At 42.7% G+C, this 22810-nt stretch overlaps 1 protein-coding gene across 7 annotated transcripts; it reads right to left on the reverse strand.

Moving 5' to 3' along the window:
* Window positions 1-140: 140 nt before the first annotated feature.
* Window positions 141-18549, reverse strand: LOC115375078 (transcriptional repressor p66 alpha). Of its 7 annotated transcripts, none has more exons than XM_030074371.1 (11): window positions 18405-18549; window positions 9006-9532; window positions 6876-7002; window positions 6281-6409; window positions 6087-6164; window positions 5293-5412; window positions 4613-4825; window positions 3107-3380; window positions 2493-2917; window positions 1993-2254; window positions 141-1455 (listed from the first exon to the last, which is right to left on the reverse strand). In XM_030074371.1, the coding sequence occupies exons 2-11, from the start codon at window positions 9527-9529 to the stop codon at window positions 1319-1321; spliced, it is 2289 nt and encodes a 762-aa protein (XP_029930231.1). In that variant the 5' UTR covers window positions 9530-9532; window positions 18405-18549; the 3' UTR covers window positions 141-1318. The 7 variants fall into 7 exon arrangements, with proteins under 7 accessions (XP_029930231.1, XP_029930233.1, XP_029930232.1 ...); XM_030074373.1 differs by having other exon boundaries at window positions 4613-4801; window positions 6876-7005; XM_030074372.1 differs by having other exon boundaries at window positions 4613-4804; window positions 6876-7005.
* Between the last annotated feature and the right edge of the window lie 4261 nt (window positions 18550-22810).

Below are 22810 nucleotides of genomic sequence, written 5' to 3' on the forward strand. Positions count from 1 at the left end.
GCTGAATCATGATTAAGGTCCTCCAGCCATTTAATCTCTGTTTGAATGGATGAGCGTGTCTATAAAGATGTGCTTTTTCTAACCTTTGTTTGTGTCTGAGTGATGGATTTATGGTAGTTCACAGAAAACATACACATAGGTTAAAATTATTTATATTTTTATTATTTCTTCAGGATCTAGGAAAAAAGTAAACCAAATAAACTGTAACATAAGTTTGTACAATGCATTAAAGTTTGGGAAGCAGAGAAATTATGCAATACAGTGAGGGGTACAGCATACAAGATGTTGGTGTGTAGTTCAGGAACTGGGAAGCTGGGAGAAGTCGCTCCTTACAAACTGGTTCAGGGCAGGCATTGCCGCTCCTGTCGTAAGGATTATGGTTGAATAAATCAGATGTACGATCTCTGGTTCCAGTGTGTCAGATGCAGCTCCTGCAGGGTTTGCATTTTTCTCAGCGGTGGTTTAACACTCAAAATAATCTTACAATGTTGACATTAATATAAAATAAGCAAAATACAGATGGTAATTACAGGTGAGGAAAGAAATAAGACCATGCTCCTTCAGCTAAGGTGCACAATGAACTGAGAAAGATTAAGGGTAGGCATGCTCTGTTAAACAGACGGGAAAAAACAATGAAGCTAGAATAAACTGTTTATTTGTGGAACCCACAATATATTGACGGTGATTTTTAACATCAGTCAAAGAAACCAAATAACTTACAGTAAATACAAAGAAATTCCAAACCTTTAACTACAGGGGTTATGTATTGAAAACTTTACAACTCAGTTATTTTGTTTTTAACTTATAATGAATATGAATTTTGAATATGAACTCTTCAGCATGAAGCCAACAATTCAAATGTCATAAGCTAAGTCGAGTCACTTTGACCCACATCATCGAAGGGAGGGCCTATACACTCCAAAGATCGAGTACTTCCTTCATCGGGGTTGAGATACGACCCAATGTAGACATAAGCTCTCGGTGCAGCGACACTTTCAAGCCATCATTTATTCAGCCACTGTGTAAAACAAAAGTAACACATAGGAAGCCCTTGATGTATTTGTGTTTTCTTTACCCCAATAAAACCAGGTGGTTTTTGCACAATTATCAAAGACCAGTGATCCTCAAAATTAAACAACAGACTTGAAAATAAGAAAAAAAAAAAAAAAATCAAAGAAGGTAAAGAAGGAACGTTTCGTTGCTTTGAGGGATTGCTTTTGCTTAATGGCCCTCCAGGGGGTGCTGTTGACCATGTTATCGGAGCAGAGGAAATTTGACAAAAACTTGGATAATAATGAACAGTAAGATATTGTTTGAATTATTTCCATGTGTTCGCCGTCTGGGAGATTGAGCGAGAGGGGATCATGTCCAGGAGGTACTCCCGCTGACGGGCGTCAACGGTGGACGAGGTCTTGTGACCTGACAGGCTGGGGTTCACATAGGCCATGGTCACTCCTGTGCACACAGGGAGCAAAACTGCCAGTCAGTGTGTGAACAAAATGACACTAGTGTGGTAACAGTTTAAGGCTTTATTGACTTGAACAGGGCAGCAAAAAGAAGAACTGACACAATATTACCAGCGCACACATCCACAGGTTTCCACAAGTGTCAGCCACACGCACACACACGGACAAACAGAGAATAAAAGCTAGTAGTATTTCTACTCTACAGTATAGTCCTGAAGCCCAGGAAGAAATTAAACCAGCACACAGAGGGACGGAAGTAGGAAGACGAAGATCACTGGCAGCGAGGGAATTAGGGAGTGGAATTGCCTTGTCCGAAAACAACATTTAACGTTTCCCTTCTGCGTGTGTCATAACGCTTTTTGCTTTTCACTCCAATGTGGGGGCTTTTAACACCTACTGATTTCTCAGCTCTTGTAAAAATTTTGCCTTTGGAAGGTAAAGGATTGCTTTTGGACCAGACAAGAATTTGAAAGGTAAGAGAGTAGATTTCAGGGCCAGTGTTGGGCTGGTAGAAGCGTGAGTCTACCTGTATTGGTGTTGCTCTGCTTCTTCCATGCAGTGGCTGAGGCACTACCTCCGCTGACATTCCTGCTGCCGCCGATTCCACTGCTGCTGACCTTTGAACTCTGGGCAGAGGGGCGGGAAACATGGACATGCTTACCTGGCCGGTTGACCAAGGCTGCGGCCGCCACTGCACTCTGCAGCTGAGAAGAGGAGGAGAAGGAGTGGGGGACACCCCTCACCCCCACTGATGAAACACTGCCATGGGACAGTTGACCCTGGGAGCTCTGAGGGCACGATGGAGGGTGGGGGTGGGGAGAGGGTTTATGAAGCAGAGAACGGGAGATGAAGAGACAACCAGAGAAAAAGACAACATGAGCTGGGGCTTTGCATTACAGATACAACAAGGGATTACTTCAAAATAATTGTGATGGCGATGGAGCATACAGCTGTTGACCCCACGGTTGCACAGAGAGGGCTTTTAGTTAAAGTGCACTAGTATATAATGCAAGTGGTAGTGCTCACCTGCTTGATGGTGGAGTGATGATGAACAATGTTCTGTCCTCTGCTGTGCTGGTGATGGTGGAGGGAGGATGCTCTGGCCTGAGCCTGCTTCAGCTGCTGAGACACCAGCTGTTCTGCCTTCAGTGATGGCGAGACGGATGAGGAGGACGAGGAGGTGCTGTGGGAGACTGGTGAAGCAGCCTGCTGGAGGATGCGCTGCTCTATTTCCTGCTCCTGTTGCAGGGCTTTGACAAACGCAGCTTTCAGCCTATTGGTGTGCTCGGCTTTCAAAGCCTTTTTCTGATTGGATGACATACAGTCCTCACAGAGGATTGAACCACCCTTAGCTTTGTCCTGCCTCCAGCGGCAGGTGAAGTCAGTGCTGCACTGGGTGCAGATGAAGGGGTCTCTGATAATTGGGTTGGACAATGCCATACCTGTCTTTCCTGGAGTGTACAGAAATGGAAAAACGAGAGGCAGTGAGTGAAAAATTGACAGAGCTGCCTATGTAGTATTCATCACAAAAATAGAACAGCATATATATGAATAAAATTGGGTAGGCAAACAGCAAACATTTGTCTCAAGTGTGCAAAAAAATGTACAAAACATGCAACAGTACAGAACATTCAGTATACCTCTGTGGATGGTATCTAGTAGATTCTGTACCACTTCTTCCAGTCCCACTAAGTAGATGAACTCATTATTGGCTGCTGAAGGCAGGAAGTTGAACTCTGGGGCAGGAGGCTTTGGTGGGGGGATCTCCAGAAGGGTCTTCTCCAGTTGTTTACGCAAGGCCAGTTTGGCCGCGGCCTGGCGGCTGGCTGGGGAATCGTTCACACTAACCACAGACACACTGCTGCCGCCTGACTGGGAGGTCATAGAGGAGCCCTTCAGGTTGGATGCCGAGGCCTTTTCAAATCCACAGAGAGGAGAAGAAAGGAGACAGAAACAACTATAAGCATACAATCAAAATCAAAGTTTATTTAACTTATTTTAACTATTCAACAGTTAGCAACAGGCTGTTAACCAGCATCAAGAAACAAGGGAGGCATGTAACGGTCCTGCATTTAATTACTGGCAAGTAGTTATTACAGGATAATTATAGTCCTGAGGTCAGACTAGCAGAGTCACATGAATGTGCCAGTTAAACAGAAAACAACCACCAGGACTAAGCTTAAGTATAAGCTTAAATGGTTATTATTCAGTTCATTATTCTCGATTAAATATCAACGATTTATTGAGCAGATATGTTCATTTTCACACAATGGTTTGTGACCGAGGCACATCTTTGTAAAAGCAGCCTCATAAGCACGCCGAGTGCGGCCTTCCCTCGACTGGAGGGGAATAAAAATTGAACGGGTTCAGCAAATATAGCAGAGACAGCGAGGAGTGATGTTATGGAGTAACCTACTCCCTGCCATCACTATGAGTACCGTTACACACCCCCATCTGATGTCTCTGACCGTCACAGCATGCTCGGCACACGGGGCAAGTTTGCCAAAGGCCGTGCTTAATCCCAATTCTAACCTTAACCCTTATTCCTTGTACAAAGTCTCATGCTTGAAGCAAACTTTGCCCAGCACTGGATGCTCAACCGCTCAAAGCTAAACTGTAGATAACAACTTAGCCAACCTGCCACCAAAGTCAACAGGTTTGGCAGCCGGCAGCCAAATCAAACCTGACTTTACCACTTTACTGAGCACAGCCTACCTCAACGGCTCAGCCGTCAACTCTCTGAAAAAAGTTTGTAGACAAGAGTTCACCTCATCCACTAACAGCTGCTAATTCCATTGCCAATTCTTATAAACCCACTTTTACAGTTTTTTCAACTAAATCATGACCTGTTTCACTGCGTCTGTGTAAATTTTAACAATGTTTAATCATTCAATACAGAGTACTAATTTTTCCAAGGTCACTATAAGCACTGCATAATCAGTCAGCCCAGGAAAGAGGAGTAATCTGGCAAAAGTTTTTTTTTTTTTTTTCTCCCACAATTAAAGAGTCTAATGTGAGCTGTGTAAAATTCAAGTAAAGTAAAAAGTAACAATAGTTTCCACTTTAATAGGGTATTCTGGTTCTTTTCCACTCTTGGTGGTAAAGCATATTTTGCACATATCCCTTCTTTTTAAACTTGGACTCACCTGTGAGATATTGACCAGCAGGCTGGTATTGCCAACATTACCAACTCTGATGAGGCCTGGCTGGACCATGCCTCTCTGGCCCTGGGCCCCAGGTGCTGAGGCCCTGGGGGCCAACAGCAGAGGAGGGGGTCCTGAGCCCCCAGAGGCAGCCAGCTGCTGCTGCTGCTGCTGCTGGCGGAGGGCCTGGATCTGCTGTGGAGACACAGAGATGGGCTAACGGGGCACAATGACAGGGAAGACCAGGAGAGTCAAGGAGGGAGACCACAGCACCAAAACAGGAGGAAGACAGACAGAGAGAGAGAGAGAGAGAGAGAGAGAGAGAGAGAGAGAAAAAGAGACAGAGACAGAGAGACAGAGACAGAGAGAGAGAGAGAGAGAGAGAGAGAGAGAGGGGGAGAGAGAGACAGAGACAGAGACAGAGAGAGAGAGAGAGAGAGAGAGAGAGAGAGAGAGAGAGAGAGAGAGAGGGAGAGAGAGAGGGAGAGAGAGAGAGAGGTGCAGAGACAGATAATTAGTCCTGAGCTTAGGCTAGTTTATTACATAGTAGTCAGTCTCAGAGTGTGAAAGAGAGCAGTCAGAATGAGCATACCAAAGGATTGCACAACATTTAAATGAATCAAAACTAACTCAAAGTCTCAAACCTATCAATAACATGTAACAAAATTGTAGCCATGGCTCACCTGTGCTCCTCGGACCAGAGGTGGCATGATGATCTGGGAGCCATGTTTGGAAGATACTTGCTGCCCTCCTCGCACCAGGGGAGGAGGGATGACTGTGCCTGAACTCCTGCCTGTCAGAATCTGCTCAGAAAAACAACAACAGGAACTATATACAGTAAACTGCTACATTTATGTGTGTTAGGCCTGCGCCCAGCTACTTGGCAGTTTGAATATTTATTCATTAGGCTAACATTCAAACCTAATTAAAGCAGAATATAATATAGACTTTATCACTGAAAATTTGAAGGATGGAACAGGAATTGTTGAAATGTGAACATAAATCAGTTGCTCATAAATCATAATCATAAATGCATCACAGTCCCACAAAATGCATAAAGTACAGTTTGACCAATAAATGCACATGTGGGAAGAGCTGCCACCCTTCAGTCTATCTTTTGTGTAACTCATTTTACAACTATGCCAAAGACATTGCCAATCAGGCACTGGCAAACCAGAGGGGCACGTCAGATTTGATAAACCACCTGAAATCTGTTGGTGAAGAAAAAATTGCCAAGCATCATTATCAATACAAAGTCTCCAATCGCTAGATCAGGATGAGCTGCAATATTTGACGTTCTGGCTATGAAAATTGGCTGCAATTTTTTTTTTTTTTACATTATTTTGAACCACCAGGCCTATTATTGAGGAGTATTCCAATGTTTGTTTGGAAATCACAATTATTCCAAGCTTATAAAATGGCACAGAGGTCAGCCCTAGTGTGTGTCTGTACACATGCATGACATCAGACAACCAACCTGCTGAGAGCCTTTGTTGCCTGCAATTGTTCCCCGAATCAGAGGAGGAGGGGCTGCAGAGCCAGACAAACTTGAGGGCTAAGAGATAAACAGAAAAAGATGAAAAAAACAATGAACAGAATGTTCCAAGAGCCAGCTTGTGTGGTGTGAAGTGTAATACTTTCTGTGTGCTGACATAGGTAATAACTGTTTACCTTCTGGAGAGTGTCCTTCTGGATCTGGCTCTGTCTGAGTTTCTTCAGCAGCACCAGCTTGGCCTCCTCCAGCCTCAGCTCCTCTTTCAGCTGCTTAATGATGCGCTCCCTCTCCGCTGGGCTGCTCTTCTGCACTCAAGAGATCATAACGGCCCTTACACCAGTCACATTACAACAAACTGCCTGGCCCATAAGCTGACAGGTCGCAGGTTCAAGCCTCACAGCAGTCAGTGTGTGCCCACTGACAGTCATGCATCCTGCCAAAACACACTTGAAGCCCAACCTGCTCCATTCACTGCACGTTGCTCTGACTAAGAATATTAGCTTAACCAAACCAAACTTTATTTGACACTATTTTGTACAATCAAATGCAAAGCAATGTGTTTTAAGAATTAACTAGAAGACCTGATTGTTAGTATGTTTCTTTTTGCCTGCCAAAAAATAGACAAAAATTCTCACCAAGTCCCCTCTAGACCTAACTGTTTGTCTTAATCTAATCTTAAGTATGTTGGATTCAGAATGTGTACAGCAGCATCGGTCGCAGTAAAGGACAGTGACATATGACATCATCATGGATTTGAGTATGTTTTCTCACCATCAGCAGGTCTGTGTCCAGCTCCTTAAAGTGGCTCAAACCGTTCATCGGCGGACTGGGGGAGTCGTTATCTGATAAGATGATGACATCATCATCTGGGGACGGGGGACGCTTCTCCCTCTTTATACTGCTGAACACAGGAAAAACACGGATAGGGCTTGGATTGAACTCAAAGTGTTATGCCAAAAGTGAGCCAGAAATAAAACATTTTTCCATGAGGAAAGAACACTGTTGATTACATTTTTAAATCTTTGAAAAACAGTTTGAACCATTAACCATCCAGCTGGCATTGTGTGTTCACTATCCAAACCAAGATGTAGTAAGCAGCTACAGCCATTGTTAAACCTGTATATAGGACTTATTACAAAACACCATATTGGGCACACCATTGCTCTAATAGATATTTAAGTGAGGAGAAAGTCTTGGAGGGACATTTTGGATCGTCACTGATTTCTGTGTTCAACATTACATGTCAGCACAGACTAATACCCTCCTATCCTACCTAAGGCAGCTGAAGAATGCATACAGTAACAGTGCACAGAACAGTTGAAAATACATGCGTGGCTGCGATGGAAAGCTACAGGTTCACCTGCAGGCTATGTGCTAGATTTGTAGGGTGGATCACCAAGAATTGTTTGTGAGAGGACTGATGAGTAGTGACTGAAAAATGAAGAACTTGACAAATGCTCCCCTGAAAACAAGGAAAATCCTCATGATTACTCAGATGATCAATTTGTTTCGGCCTAAGAAGCAGTCATTAAAATCAGCGCATGACAGAGTGAGGCCTATCTCTCTCCTCCATCCTCCTTGCGTGTGTGTGTGTGTGTGTGTGTGTGTGTGTGTGTGTGTGTGTGTGTGTGTGCATATTAGTCTCTCCTCAGAGCTTAGCGCCATCATCACTTCCTGTGGATTAATCACTACTCTTCCAAAGAGGTCACATGACCTCAAAGTCATCATCACGTGACACACTCACTTTGCCCACCCCACCCCCCACCCTCCCTCCTCCCCTCACTGTTCCTTCCACTGTGGAAACCATGGCAACAACCGGCTGGAACCGGTTTGTGACACACGGGCTTCATTTTGTGTGAGGGGAGTTTTTAGGGTTCAGGTGGTGAGTGGGGGAAAATGGAGGTAGATAAAGTTTTAGGTCACCTCTGTGGGCAGCTCCCCATCCCCACCCCTCCCCCCACAGAGTAGGAACTACAAGTATTAGGAAGTTCTAGTGATGGTTAAAAAAATGTTATGCTTACTAAAAAAAACTCTCAATATTTTTAGCCCATTTAAAGTGGCAATCATCTACCTATGTATAGGTACATTCCACTATGTTTTTAAATAACAACAATCTGAACAAGATGCCTCTAGTCTTTCAGAGGAATCACATAAGGATCACATTCACGGCACAGTCACTTCAGCTGGCTGCCACATACTCAAGTTTGGCAGCTACTGCTGAAGACATATAATTTAAAGACCCCATGAAATGGCAACTTACTTCCTCAATTTTATGTATTTCCTGTTATAACAGGATGTCAAGGTGGGAGGGATCATTTGATAGTTTAAACCAATGGGATAAAAGTTACAGAGAGAAATGGGATGAGGTGGAGGGGGCGGGATCGAAAAATATGTAAAGGTTTTATTGGTTGAAATTTTTTATTTACGTCTGCTGGTGGAGCATGAGGTCACCATTAAAGATACAAGCTGTCCCAAAAGCATACTAGATAGCATGTAATGCAGTGTGCTGTGGAACGGGAGGATCTACTCAAGGGGCAGCAGTAAAAAGCAAATGCAAACAATATATCTTAACTTACAAGTTTGTGTTTGTTTTTTATTTTATTTGTGCACTGTCTGTTTTTCAAATTTGAAGATGGAAGGCAGAAGAAGACATCTTAACATAGGTCATATAATACCGCTATCAGCAGACGTCTTTCTTCATTTCTGGTTAGTAAAAAAACGTGTAGTATATTGAATTTCTATCCTTCTAACTGCCAATACAGTATACTATGGAGGTGAGTATACAGTGTATCATGTTTAGCAGTAGTACGTAGTATGCTTTTCAGACACAGCTCCACTGTCTTCCAGGATGTGAAAGCAGTGGGAGCTCATTTCGTTGGGATGTTAAATAGTGTTTCTCACCCTCTGGAGGTGCTCATGTCCACTGGTTGCTCTCCTGTTTGAACTTCCAGTTTGATGGTGGCCTTCACCTCGCCTGCAGCCAGCATACCACTGGACACCTTTGGGTCCGACGATCGGACCCGGCTCCTTGTATCCACCACTGGCTCCGTCCTCACCCTGCTGGCCCTGTCATTACGGTCAGTCCGATTGTCTAAGCTGGGTTCGGCCGCTTTCTGTCTCTGGCTCCGCTCCCAGTCGTCCTTCACTGATTGGGAGGCCATGGGTAACACTAAAGGTAACGGCAGCCGGCTCTGGTCTTGCTCCTGCTCTGTCTCGTTTTCAGATCCAACTCTAGTCTGGCCTTCATGTGCCAGTCTGGGCTCAGACTTAGCTTTAGTTTGCGTCTGAGTTGTGGGTTCAGGCTGGTCCATTCTAGGCTTCTTGCTTTCATTGTCAGCGGCAGAGGGCTCTGTGGCAGGAGGAGGAGCTTCCCTCTCCAGCGCCCTCTTCTGGCTGCGTGTCTGGCGGACAGCCTCCTCAGACATCCCCTTGGGAGAAAGATAGAAATACTAGTGTCATCTGCCTGGGTCAACACTCAAACTGGATTCAGGTCACAGGTGGGATTCGACAAGTCACAGAGATTACCTAAGCCTCTTCCAGTATCAAGGTGATACAGTCTAATCCCCAACAGTCAGTCACACCCAAAATGATCAAATCCCAACACCAGTGAGCAGTTTCTATTTTAATACAGTTCAACTGGAGAACAGATATATTCGGGTGATGAACTCACTTCAGTGTCAGTCGCTGACAAAGATACGTGTAATTAAGGGAGGGACACGCAGAAATAATTGTCATTCTATCAGTTCTAAGATTAAAAGACTCCTTGAGCTCCTTTGGCTCTAGTATTGTACAACCAGCTACCTGAGGGAACCAGACTGTTCAAGCAAGCTGAGAGCTAGACAGATGACCTTGAATGGATTCTGCACTGGCATGCATGCACTTTATTTTAAATTTTTTATTTACTTTTGTGTGAGCTCAACTAAGCTTCAAACCATGAGATAGTAAAGTTTTTTGAACCTGATGCAGAGAATATCACTACATATAGACAGATAGCTTATAGTAGTATAGGAGCACATGATGGGTCAATGGGTGTTAGGAGCTTGACATATTATCATAGTTTCAGACAAGGGCTATGCAAGGTTTAACAAATATAATTTAATTTAAATAATATTAGCTATCCTGTCAGACATGACTACAGCTCAAAAATCAAGTCAGCTGTTCTAAAAGAACAAAACACTGAGAATATAGTAAAACACAGAGCTTATTTTTACTGTGCCTGAATTAGATGTGCAAGATCACAACAAACCTATAGTTGGGCGCTCGTGCACTGCCCACAATCAGTCAAAACACAACCAAACATCTAGGAGATCAAGCAGAGTGTTAATGGTGCAACAACTTTCAAAGACTAAGCTGACCGTAAACCAGCTGCAGGGTACACATAGTGACTTTAAACACCTTTCAGACACAACTTTCTGGATCAGCGAGTCACACGACTAAAATTTTTACTTAAGTCCTAAAGCCAAGACATCCAAGTACTCACTTTTTGGTCTAAATAAAAAACACTGAAAAAACAGAAACCTGAAAAACAATGGCATGAATGTGTAATAATGATACTCTTATCATTAACCCAGGCCTATTTGAATGGGTCACTGAATCCATAAAAAACTGCTGTTTGACATTTTAACACCACACAGCTGGCAGAACATAACATGCTCATCAAAACAAAATAAAACGTAGTGTATGGAAGATGTAGCCTAAAATGATCCAGAGCATAAAGATATTTCAGTAAAATTTTCAAAGTGGGGTCCAGGGGCCCTCAGGGGCCCTTGTGAGACTTTGCGAAAGGGGACTAGTTATTTTCACTATAATTTCATTCACCCTACAAAAACAAACAAACAAAAAACAGTGTTATTATTTTAACAATATGTTTAAATCTCATCAGCATGAATCTATTGCGAGTGTTTATGTATGACAATTAAGTAATTTAATACTTACTACCTAAATATAATTTCATGTCAATGCCCTAGGACAAAATCACCTCTTAGGAGACCATGGCTTAATGCAGTGGTTCCCAAACCAGTCCTCAAGGCCCCCCTGTCCTGCAGGTTTTTGTTTCAGCTCTACTCTTTCATACCTGATCCATTTAAGGGCTGCATGCTAATTGGCTGAAACAGATCTACGTGAAGAGGGCATGCATGAAGGTGCAAGGGCCTTAATTGGGTCAGGTGTGCAAGAGTAGAGCTGGAACAAAAACCCGCAGGACAGAGGGGCCTTGAGGACTGGTTTGGGAATCACTGCTTAATGAAATTCAACTTAGTGGACCAGGACATGAACAATATTGGAAAGACCTTGTTTTAGCTGACTTGTAAATACATGTGTTTTTGCAATTTATGTGTGCAAGTGTATTACTCTTTTATTTGAGCTGTAAAATTAAAGAATAATGTGCTTCACTGTGATAGAGAAGTCAAGTCTGATAAACTAACAACATACATATAAACTTCTTTTTTTCCCCATCAAGGAGCGCCATACTAGTTGCAGCCAGCTCTCCTGTGCAGGAAAAATTCAATCCCAACAGATGCTGACAGGCTAACAGCAGTGAAGAAGAAGACATATAGGGGCCCACTCAGTCAGATGGCTGTGAGACTGACATGAGATGAAGGGTTTTAGCATGCAGACACACACACATCCATGCACATGTATCCACATGTACTTCACATGGGTGCCAGCTTTCTCTATACTCTGGTTGGTCTTGATCCCTCAGTGTCTTCCATACACACACACACACACACACACACACACACATAAATACATATATGTACGTATAGGTCAGAAAAGGAGAGAGACAAGGGAGAGGGGACAAGGTTTTAAAGAACCTGGAAGGAAAAGCGCAGAGTAGCAGTACATGAGACTGACACATGACTGAATGAGACTCCCTCCTGCATTATATTCATATACACAGGTCAGACTGGGGACCTAGTCCTGCCCTCCACAAGTAAAGAGAGCAATCCATAGTTTACTGGGGCCCTCAGTCTGCCCAGCGACGCACTAGAGGAAGCTATGGTTTTGGAAAAAAATACCACTATTAACCCTTTCAACCTGGGCTATTTCTCAGTGACACACGCCATACACACTCTTCCCCCCTCCCCTTCCTTTTCTCAGAACGGTTATGGCGGCGAGCAAACAGCACACTCATTGTATCCATAGTGTACCTACACAACACACACACGAAGTCAGAACGCAGCACACAGACAAATCATCTGATAACAGAGAGCTGACTAAGTTTTTTTTTTTTTTTTCAAATACTCTGACATCACTGAGACACACATGACATGACCCTTCCCAGGATTCAGTGGGACACACAAAGCACTTTTCCTGAGAACCGGTTTAAACCGGTCTGCTAGTGTGTGTGTGTGTGTGTGTGTGTGTGTGTGTGTGTGTGAGTGCCTGTGCGTCTGTGTGTGTGAGTGAGAGAGAAGCTGAAGCAGGTTTTAACCCTTTAGGTTCAGGAGCAGAGGCAGGGCTTCTACAGTGACAGCTATTATACAGTACAAACAAATTCAATTGTAGGGAGGGTGCGGGGGTCATCAGGGATGGAAGTAACGGAGCCAGAGGGACGCCACATGACAATCTGAAGCCTGTGATGAATGGCTTGTGGCGTGATTGGGAAGGGGAGTGGGGGGTGGGGGGCATTGTATTGCAGTACACCTATAGATATGATGGCGGTATCAATACTGCTGCTGATAATGCTGAATTCACAAACATCTGTGAGCTGTTGGCCGAAGTTACCCTAGGGGATCAACCCCCCCACCCCAACCCCACCTCCTCCCCTCCACCCGCCCAACCCCTCCTCCCACCCACTCACCCCACCCAACCTTACACGGACATTGACCCTATCTTTGTAACAGGGGAGACTGTGATCTGAATGGCTGACAGGTTTCAAATTTCATCTCCATGGCAGCTTCCATACATTTCCTTCAGGCCCACACACACTCACATGCACACATGGTAAAGGAGCCCCCTAAGAACTTGCACATCACATGTGACCAATGCAGAGGTCCTTACGGAGTAAAACTGAAAGGAAAACACAAACATGCACAAAAAGTGTATAGACTTTGGAAATTGCACATGGAAATTGCACAATCAAGCTGAGCTTGGACACTTGGATTAGACAAAAACTGCACATATGAATTAACCGTCTATAGACTGCCACATAAGCCCCCTAGATCTGTGCTGTCCCAAGCCAATGTTCCCATTTAAGACTTTTTAAGCACAACTGTAGCATTATTAAAGATGTTTCCTATATGATGAAAAGAGACAAGTTGATTTGGATCATTACAGAGAAATTATATGTGAGCTGGGTTATGAATCTGACACAGAGCCCATGACATAAGTATGAACGATTGGAATAACATGGCAGGCTACCCAGAGTCAACAGGGATCTTCTGTTTAGTGACTAGATAATTATAGACAATTGAATATTACATAATAATCATAGATAATTTAATATTACAGCCTTAGGTTCTGACAATTAATAATCATATAATTCAAAGGTACTAAAGTGCTTGCTATATTTCAATTTCCCTCAAAGGTTGTACTCATCAGGTACTTCTATTACCCGTGGCCAGTTACAAAGGTCTAAATGTACAACATGCACCTATGTGACAAAATACAAAAGTTAAGATGGAGAAGCTTCGGTGGGAAAGTGAGAAACCCTACAGACACCATCACTAGAAAACAACCGCGACAAGCAAAGTGGGAAAGAATGGATGACTCAACATTAGCAGTAATAATTCTCTAAATGTGAAAATGTAGTTTTAGTTCCTAGAAATGGATCCTTGTCTATCATTTGGGGAGGTTTTGGTTTTAAAGCTGATGATAACACACAAGCGTCGATTCTATGCAAAGATTAGGGCTGTGGCTGTGCCCTGTATTAATAAATTAGTAATTATTTGCTATTTGAATTTTGTAAACAGGGGCCACAATAACATGACAGTAACAGTGAGAACAAGGCTTTTGCAGAAATAACCTATTTCACAAAAAGGTAACAAGGAGAAAATATGTGCAAAAGTGTGAAAATGAAATAAAATGAATTGTTTCCTGAATCAGCATTAATATTTGTGATGGCAATATAGGCTAAAGCAAAATAATAATCCTTCAGACCTTGTATCTATGCACACATTCATCACCCGGGCGACATTAAAACAAAACAACTACAAGGCTGGTCCTATGTCCCTATCCAAACACTTGGTGGGACAGAGACACAGAGGTGTCCCCATACCACTTTGCTGAATAAGGTTTAAGCATGAATACTTTGTTCTGTGAACTCAACCATAATGGCGTACTCACTGACGCAAACTACTTTAATCTGAGGGGGTGAGAAAAGAGGGGATTATCACTGTAGTCTGTTTTTAAGGGTTTTTATAAAGACTGCAGGTGCAATGAAACGCCATCATCCCATTCATATGTGTAATGTAACTAAATTACCAGTGACCACTTAAGCATCATCAAATTGCACATGCAGGTACTTGGCTCTTTGTGTCTGTGGCATTCACCAACAACAAGTAAGAGTACTTTAATGTGGTATCAGGTTGCTGCCATTATCAGGGTGCCACTCGACATCAAGAACACAGCCTATCTGCACCTGTCTTATTTTTGAGTTTTCCTTCTTTCCTGTCCTGAGGTGGCTATTCATCTTATCAATCATGGATCATGTGAACCATCATTCACTCACCCATCATTCATTCCCACTGGTGGACTCTCCACCATCGTTGATGTTTGGCGACATATGTGTTTGGCATTCTATTTACTCAGTGATAGACCTTTACCCTGGGAAAACATATTTCTACACTGCACAGGGTGCTCCTCAAACTGCAGCAACACAGAGCCACGCCACCTTGTGAATCTGCTGCACCAGCAGAACTTTTCCTATCAGTTTATCTGGTTGCCTCTATCAGCACAACATCTGATATCATTGGCAGAGCCCAAGCACTAACTTGTCGCAAAACCTTGGAGAAACCTCTGCTGCAGGACCACAATGATTGAAATTACTCTGATGCTGGTCCTAGCCAATTGTGTAAATTCACTTACATGGATCATTGGAATGCTTGGTTATTTTGTACTGTATCCAGTGACTACCACCAATGCCAAGGCAAGGCAAATTATTTATATAGCATATTTTATACCCAAAGGCAACCCAAAGTGCTTTACAGAGCACACAGGCAAAGGCACAAGAAACAAATGGTAAGAACAATAGAAGCAAAAAAAAACAAAACAAAAAACAAAAGCACACAGAATAAAAACACTAAAACAATCAATCAGAGGCACACAATAAAAACAATGCAACAAGCATATAAATTCGATTTTAAAGAAAATGAATTAAAAGCAATGGTAAGCAGGTAGGTCTTTAGCTTAGATTTGAAAGTAGTCAACATTGTCTAAAGACATAGCTCTTATAGCAATTTGTTCCACATATGAGCAGCATGGGAGCTTATGGGCAGCTTCACCTTGTTTAGTTTTGACTTCAGGAACATCCAGTAATCCAGAACCAGCCAACCTCAGAAGTCTGCAGGGTTCATACTGGGTCAAGGGATCTGATAAATACCTTGGACCTAAACCACTATGTGATTTATGGACATAAAATTGTAATCTGAAGTTGATTCTGCAAGATACTGGTAGCCATGTAGAGATGTAAGATGTAGCTAGAGATAAAACCATGTATAAGTTTCTGTAGACCATGTTTTGACATCAAGTCTCTAATCCTCAATAATTTTAAAGGTCGTGGACGGCTAATTTTGTTATTGATTTACATACAAATTGGGTATACAAAGTAGGTAAAAAAAAAAAAAAGGCTGATCAACCTTAAATTGCAGTCAACATATTTGATGAGGTTGTGAATGGCTGACCAGACTGATGCCCTGTGACCCCTGCAGTCATGAGCAGCAGCTTTCCATGTGGCCAACAGAAGATTCTTTCCAGAACAGTTCCACATGTCTAGATTGGCCTTGTATGCAATAATTGGATCATTTCTTTCTTGGGAAATAACAAGGTTGAAACTTCTGAGCACTTTGTGACTCACTCAGTTTTACAGCATGAATACTATGACTATAGTCACCCTGGGCGGGGAAGGACTACCAGTCAACATGCTGTGCCCACACATGATATCTGTTCAAGCAACTTCAGTGCTGCCCATAAAGTGTTTAAAAAGTGCTCCAAGTGCCAAAGGATAACGTCCTCCTCCATGCTTTATTTGGTCCAATTCAGATCCAGGGCATTTACAACAACCTCCGAACTAAAGACAACCTGCATTATGTTCAGTGATAGTTCATCAACAATGCAGCCGTGCACTCTTTTGTTACCCTACAAATAATGCTTTCTAAGGCCATTGTTCCGACGAACAAATGACTGTTCATTCCAGATCTCCACAAAGTCTCCTTACAGCTGGTCACTTTGCCAAAACATGGCTTGCGCTTGAATTGATTTCAAGTGGCTGTGTTGCATGGGCCTCACTGCAGCCTACTGACTAATTGACTAATCCTTCCTTCCTTGTAAGGTTGAATACATCTGCCAAAGTAATGCTCTCTCAAATCATGTCTCATACATTATACACAATCTGTACATTATATGCTACCATAAATATGCCTTGGCCTTGCACATTCCACAAACTATTGTTTTATTCTTTCATTCACTTATTATCCTACTGCAGAACAGGACACTTCAAAGTCCAAAACGTTAGGGCAAGTTATGAATAATATGAATAGTAATTATAATAATTAGTAATTAAATAAGCATACAATTAAGTATTAACATTGTTATTACTGGCGAACAAGCGGTGGTTACAGGTTTGACTGATGACAAGCGTCACGGATATAGCGCTACCTAAATCAAAGTCTTATGAATTCCAGTAAGCAGCCATATTTCACCAAAAGCGCAATAAACCTTCAGTTTAAAGTCCTCAGCCATCACGGGTTAACTTAGCGGCAGTGGCCACAATCTTCGCAAAAGTATGTTGTTTTGCCGACAGTATCACAACAATGGCTTCCCTCAGATTTAATCACTAATACTATGTGATTCAAATTCTGAAACACCATCTAATGGAGCGTCAGACAAGAATAACTACGATGTATATAAAAAAAAAAATAAAAGTCACAAAATAGAGCTAATTCGTTAATGTATAAGAGCCAAAAGCATAGCTTTGTGCCAAAGTGCTGAAAACTCGTATCGCAGCAGTGGTGAAATGTGTGTGTCGGTCTGGGTGAGAGGAAGAGAGAGCGGGGGGAGAGGTGTGTGTGTGTGTGTGTGTGTGTGTGTGTGTGTGTGTGTGTGTGTGTGTGTGTGTGTGTGTGTGTGTGTGTGTGTGTGTGTGTGTGTGTGTGTGTGTGTGTGTGTGTGTGTGTGTGTGTGTGTTCAGCTTTAAGAGGAGGAAGACTACGGTTGTCACAGAGAAGTAGGAAGATTAGCTACCAGATAGCAGAACCAACACTGGTGCCACGGGGCTTAAACCAGGCAGCGGCGTCCACCATTATTACACCGTCTATTTGTCCACCTAAACTCCCCCTTTAAAAAAAAAAGTAAACCCAGCCCACAGTAACATGTGCAACTAGCCGGCTTTTTTATTATTATTGACACCGCCTCATAGGAGGTGAGCGTGTTATTAGTTAACGTTAGCGAGCTAACATTAGCATAGCTACATCGCACAAACAAAAACACCAACCCGGTTTAGCTAGAAAACAAGCACTTTTTATCGTCTGTGAGGGTCGATGGCAGAAGTCAAACTAACCAAAGTCCCCCCCGGCACGGCAGCCCACCAAGTGTCTGACCCGCACAGCCAGAACCGAGCCCGAATCGCTGACCTGCTTCCCAAATTGCGGGGAGGACCGTCAGCTCGGCAGGACAAACTTTCACCACATTGTCCCAAAAGTCTCAAGGTTTTACACTGACTGGAAGATGTTTACCTGGGTGTCCCCTCCCAAGGAAAAACCTTCGAGTCGGAACTCATAAATTTCAACTACCGGCCCACGGACTGAGCCTAGCGACGATGAACCGTTGGCGATCTAACGTTATAATCCTCACCGCAGCGAACCGACTCGAAAAACACGAAATCAAGTCCAAAGATCACAGTACCAAAGTGGCACACATAAGCAAACATAAAATAAAACGATTTTTGGCTGAGCAAGCCCCCCCTCTTTCCCAGTGCTCAACCTTTGGCTCTGCGGAGAAGTGTTACTTTTCAACAGCCCATCAGCTTCTTTATCGTCACAGATAGGTGGAGGAAAACCTGGCTCCCTCTCGACGAGTCCGAATAAAAGGCTCTCCTCAAATCCACTTACTAAAAAAACTTGGGCTGCACCTTGGTCAACTTACTCGGTCGCTTTGTCAACCCTTCTTCGCCGATGGTCGACCAAGGAATGTTTAATCTGCAATTAACCTCGAGAAATCGTTGCCTTTTTTGAAATCCAGGGGATATCCTCTTTTTTCGGCCCTCCCCGCTGCCGCGTCTGTTGCCAAATAATGCGCCTCAACACACATGGAGCCGCTGCGTCCTCTTAGTGGGCATGCGCACCTCAGCATGCCAGGACGACCAGAGCACATCATGTAACCACTGACCACCAAGGGCCAGGGGAGGACGACCATGCCAGGGGCCCCTTGGCTCCTCGGACTGACTCATGTCTGTACAAGCAAATCCGTCGACACCCCCCTCCCCACCTCCTCCTTCCTCCCATGTTACAGTGAAGACCTATAAAAGCATTACCATCATCACATTTCACCTCAATAAACATTCATCAACTTCGACATTAACATCACATTCACCCCTCAACACACAATAGAGATCCATCCCAACATCACACTCAACCTCCCTAGCTGATAATAAGCATAGAGAGGAGGGGTCACATAAGGACTGAATCCAGGACATTTGCATGCCAGTCAGTCAGTGTTGCAGTTATTGTGAGATGCCCATGCCTTCAAGTGCAAAGCACACATAGCATGGTTATTTCACTTCAAGTTGCACAGTCACATCCAAGGGCTCCAACTGGCTGCCTCTTTCAAGGCAAGACCTGTATCCTCCCTCCACAGCATCCTTCCCTGCAAACAGAGCCAAAGCTGTCTCATCCACAGCCACACAACACACATGCCTGTTTGAGATATAGTGATCCAAGCAGGACAATGTGGTGTTCTCCATAGAGAGTAAGAGGTGGGCTGGGGCTGCTGCTCCCTAACAGGTGGGGGGAGGGATGTATGTGGAAGTTTGAATGCTTTGTCAGCCTTCAGCCTGCTGTTCTTTAAATGGCACAAAGGTCCCGGGATGATGCTGTGTCATCGGGTCTGATTGTTCCTACCACTGCGTCTCATGAGGCTGTACCCACCGATTTCAAAACTAAATTCATCAAAACTGTACCAAGGAGGCATCTTCTCATACTCACTTGTCTCATACTCAGGGTAATAGAACAGAGTAGAAAGCCTTTATTGTTGTTGTGCAAGTACAACAAAATTAGGAGCACTACTGATCAGTGCAACTCATAAGACAGTTAAAGACAGACAACAAGCACTCATCCAATAAATATGTGTATTGCAGTTAAAAATGTATATTGCATTTAAAATTTTGTTAATTCAATTACATTCCCACATGCTTTGTTCAGAATTACATTGAGGGGTGTAGGGGGATGAAAGACTTGCATTTGTATATCATGTGCGGTACTATGATGAATATGATTTTTGTCTATCTCTAAACTGCAATATGGTTGATATTTCTTATGGCCCCAGGGAACACTGCCTCTATTGACAAAATAAATAAATAATAAATAATACCAGTAAACAAACCATTTAGGTGGCTTTTGACAACTGATTGTAAATGAATGATTTTTTTTTTTTTTTAAATGCATTTCATACCTGTTTATTCTGTGTTTGTTAATATCACCAATCAAAACTGTATCACTGGAATATGAAGTAGGACAGAGGTGAGCCTTTTTTTTTCAATCTGCAAGTCTAATTATCAGACAAATAAATCCTGTATTGATATGTTAAACGAGAGAACAATGCGAGTAAATTAGGGTTACACGCTGAACATAAAAGGTGGCGATCTGAATATGATCAGGGCTTATTAATTTCATTTAGCAAGTTGATCCTGGACAGGTGGAGGGAGGGAGAGGGAGAGGAGGGGGGGACCTTCATTCCGTTTTTTGGCCAAATGCGCCGGGGTCTGCTCAGACCCAAGCCTCTCTTTTCTTCCTCTCCCTGTATGGAGTAATGGCCGCCCCTAACAACATGACAGCTTCAACTTAATCCTCATTAAGTACTGTAACAATGCAGGAAGTAGCTGCTGCAGTCACGATTTAGACGGGCTCACTATTTGGCAGGAAATGACTCCTCTCAGCTGCGTCCAAGACACCTATTGCGTCCCAAAACTTTTCACTCCTTACTCATCTCTCCCTTTCCCCCCCTCACCACCACAGCTCGCTTCCTGACAGGAGGTGACATTGAGAAAATAAGGGAAGGGAGAAGAAACAGGGGACACGTAGCAGGATGAGACTCTGATTAGATGAGACGGCAATTAAAGGGGGTCTTCATCCCAAAGCGATATGTAGGCAAGTTGGATATGAATTTACCTTGTGTTTACCGCCCGGTTCCTGAAAAAAAAAACCAAAAAAAAAAAAACCAAAAAAAAAAAAAAAACCAAACAAACAAACAAACAAAAAAAAAACAAGCTGTTGCATATTAAAAATTGTCATAATTTGTCCTGGGGTCAAGGTAGATAATAACTCAATTTTTATTCTTGTTTGTGAGTTTTGCTTTCATCAACCATTTTGGGGGCCACATTCACATAGTAGACGTTTCATTTTTGGAACGTAACGGTGACGGGGATTTCAAGTAGCCTAAATAAAGTATTGTTCCTTGAGAGGCAATTATTCAAACTGGATTTAAAAATTTAAAGAAACATTGTCATCGTTTTTTTTTTTTTTTTTTTTTTAAAGTAAATTAACAAGTATAACATTTAACCCTCTGTATGACACCCCGACACCGCTGCAAACACAACAAAAATAAAACAGTCTCCTTGTGATCCAACATGCACTTTAAAATTGCAATCCATTTTATATTTCTTTACACCTGTTTAGAGAAATGCAATACTCTGGGATACTCACATTGAGCAAGGTAATGTGATCACTTAATGTTTTAATTACTTTAATTACTGAAATCCAATGAAGATGCAATTAAGATGTTTTAAACAAAGAGTCGTAATAGGGCCATTAGAAACACCTACACAGTTAATGTAATTTTAAGACATCTTAAGAGACCAAACAAATATGTATATATCTATAGATATTAGTTTAAAAGCATCCACTGTTATATAAAGGGATTACTACACTTTTACACATGTAAGGGGTGACAGATTCCATTTTGTAATCAGATTACTGTAATCATACCACATGTAATCACTTACTTTCTAACAATGTGTAAATCGTAAAATCCTCCTGCAGCTGTGCTTCTCTGTCTCCCTCTGTGGCAGGACTATGATAGCAGCATATTAAACTGCAAGCCTTCTGCCAGCCCTGCAAGGCCTCCACAGTCCCCAGTGTACTTCTATATATCATCCACAGTACAAAACTATCACAGAAAGGCAGATGTTTCGTCCTGAATGAACTCTGTGAAACTGGCTGTGGGTACTCACTTTAGAGGAGTGGTAATGCTGTGTGCAGGAATACACTCATTTCCTTAAAAAAATATGAAGTAAACTGTGAACTGCAGTCCCACCTGAGAGCTGGAAAGACCAGATATTGTGTTTGGCCTGGAGGGAAGCTGTCAGGTTTTCTGTGTGGGATATCAAGCTTTGAATGAGTTTTTCTTTTCCTTTATGGGTCACATCCCTTCCAGGCATATTTTCCACTGATAGCTGATCTCTGAAAATACATTTCTAAAATTATATAGAATTTTGGGCCTGCATCTTAAAAGCTAGAGAAGTACTCTCACAGTATCAAATGTTCTTTTGGTAATCAGATCCATTAACACTCAGTGGGGGAAGACGGACTGAGTCAGCACTCACAATAAGGGCCGCCTGAGACCTATCAATAACCTGTTTTTTTTTCCCCAAACAGATGACTTGCTCCTCCTTTCCCTCACATACCTTGGTGGCCTCTGAGTCAAACAGATTCTTTGTCATGTTTCCTGTTTGACGTCTCTCAGAAGTCAGCCCCTGTGTGCCTGCGCGGAGAAATGACTAACACATCTGTTTTGATGAAGAGTTTCAAGGCAGATGTGGAGGCTGTCATATTAACCTAATATTAAAGGATGCAAAATTTCCTCTAATAAGAAGACTGACGATAATAGGTCAAACACTCTCACTCTTTTCAGTGTTGAAATATTGGACAGTAGAGGGCAGCCAGCACATTATGGAGGGCCAGTGGCAATAACATTTTCTGGCAAAATAGCTGACATAGATAAGTGTTTGTTGAGATGATCTTCTCAGTGAAAAATGTCTTTTCTCAACAATCCAGCAGCACATGCAAACTCCTTGGACCTTGCATAGTGGTTACAGTGGTGTTGGATGAAAACTATTGTGTGATACCAAACCATTTATCCACTACATCTTTTCCTTCTATCACCACACTGTCATTTAAAGTGTTATGTGCATATAGGCTGCTACGTGTTAGAAAGGCTGTATCATTTTACATAGTGTCTCCTGCTAGTACCAAGCATACATAAAGGTACACATTGCAGTGCCAGAGCAACTGCACTTCTGTTTACAATAAATTAGTTTTCATTGCTTAGCTCCACCC

Source organism: Myripristis murdjan, chromosome 17, assembly GCF_902150065.1.
Source record: "Myripristis murdjan chromosome 17, fMyrMur1.1, whole genome shotgun sequence".
Lineage (NCBI taxonomy): Eukaryota > Metazoa > Chordata > Actinopteri > Holocentriformes > Holocentridae > Myripristis > Myripristis murdjan.

Coding starts and splice junctions, on each gene's coding strand:
- LOC115375078 (XM_030074368.1), bottom strand. CDS start 9,529: ATGTCTGAGGAGGCTGTCCGCCAGACACGCAGCCAGAAGAGGGCGCTG. Junction 5,413..6,086: donor GCAACAAAGGCTCTCAGCAG/GTTGGTTGTCTG, acceptor TTTTCTGAGCAG/ATTCTGACAGGCAGGAGTTC. Junction 3,381..4,612: donor TGCTGGTCAATATCTCACAG/GTGAGTCCAAGT, acceptor GGATTTGAAAAG/GCCTCGGCATCCAACCTGAA.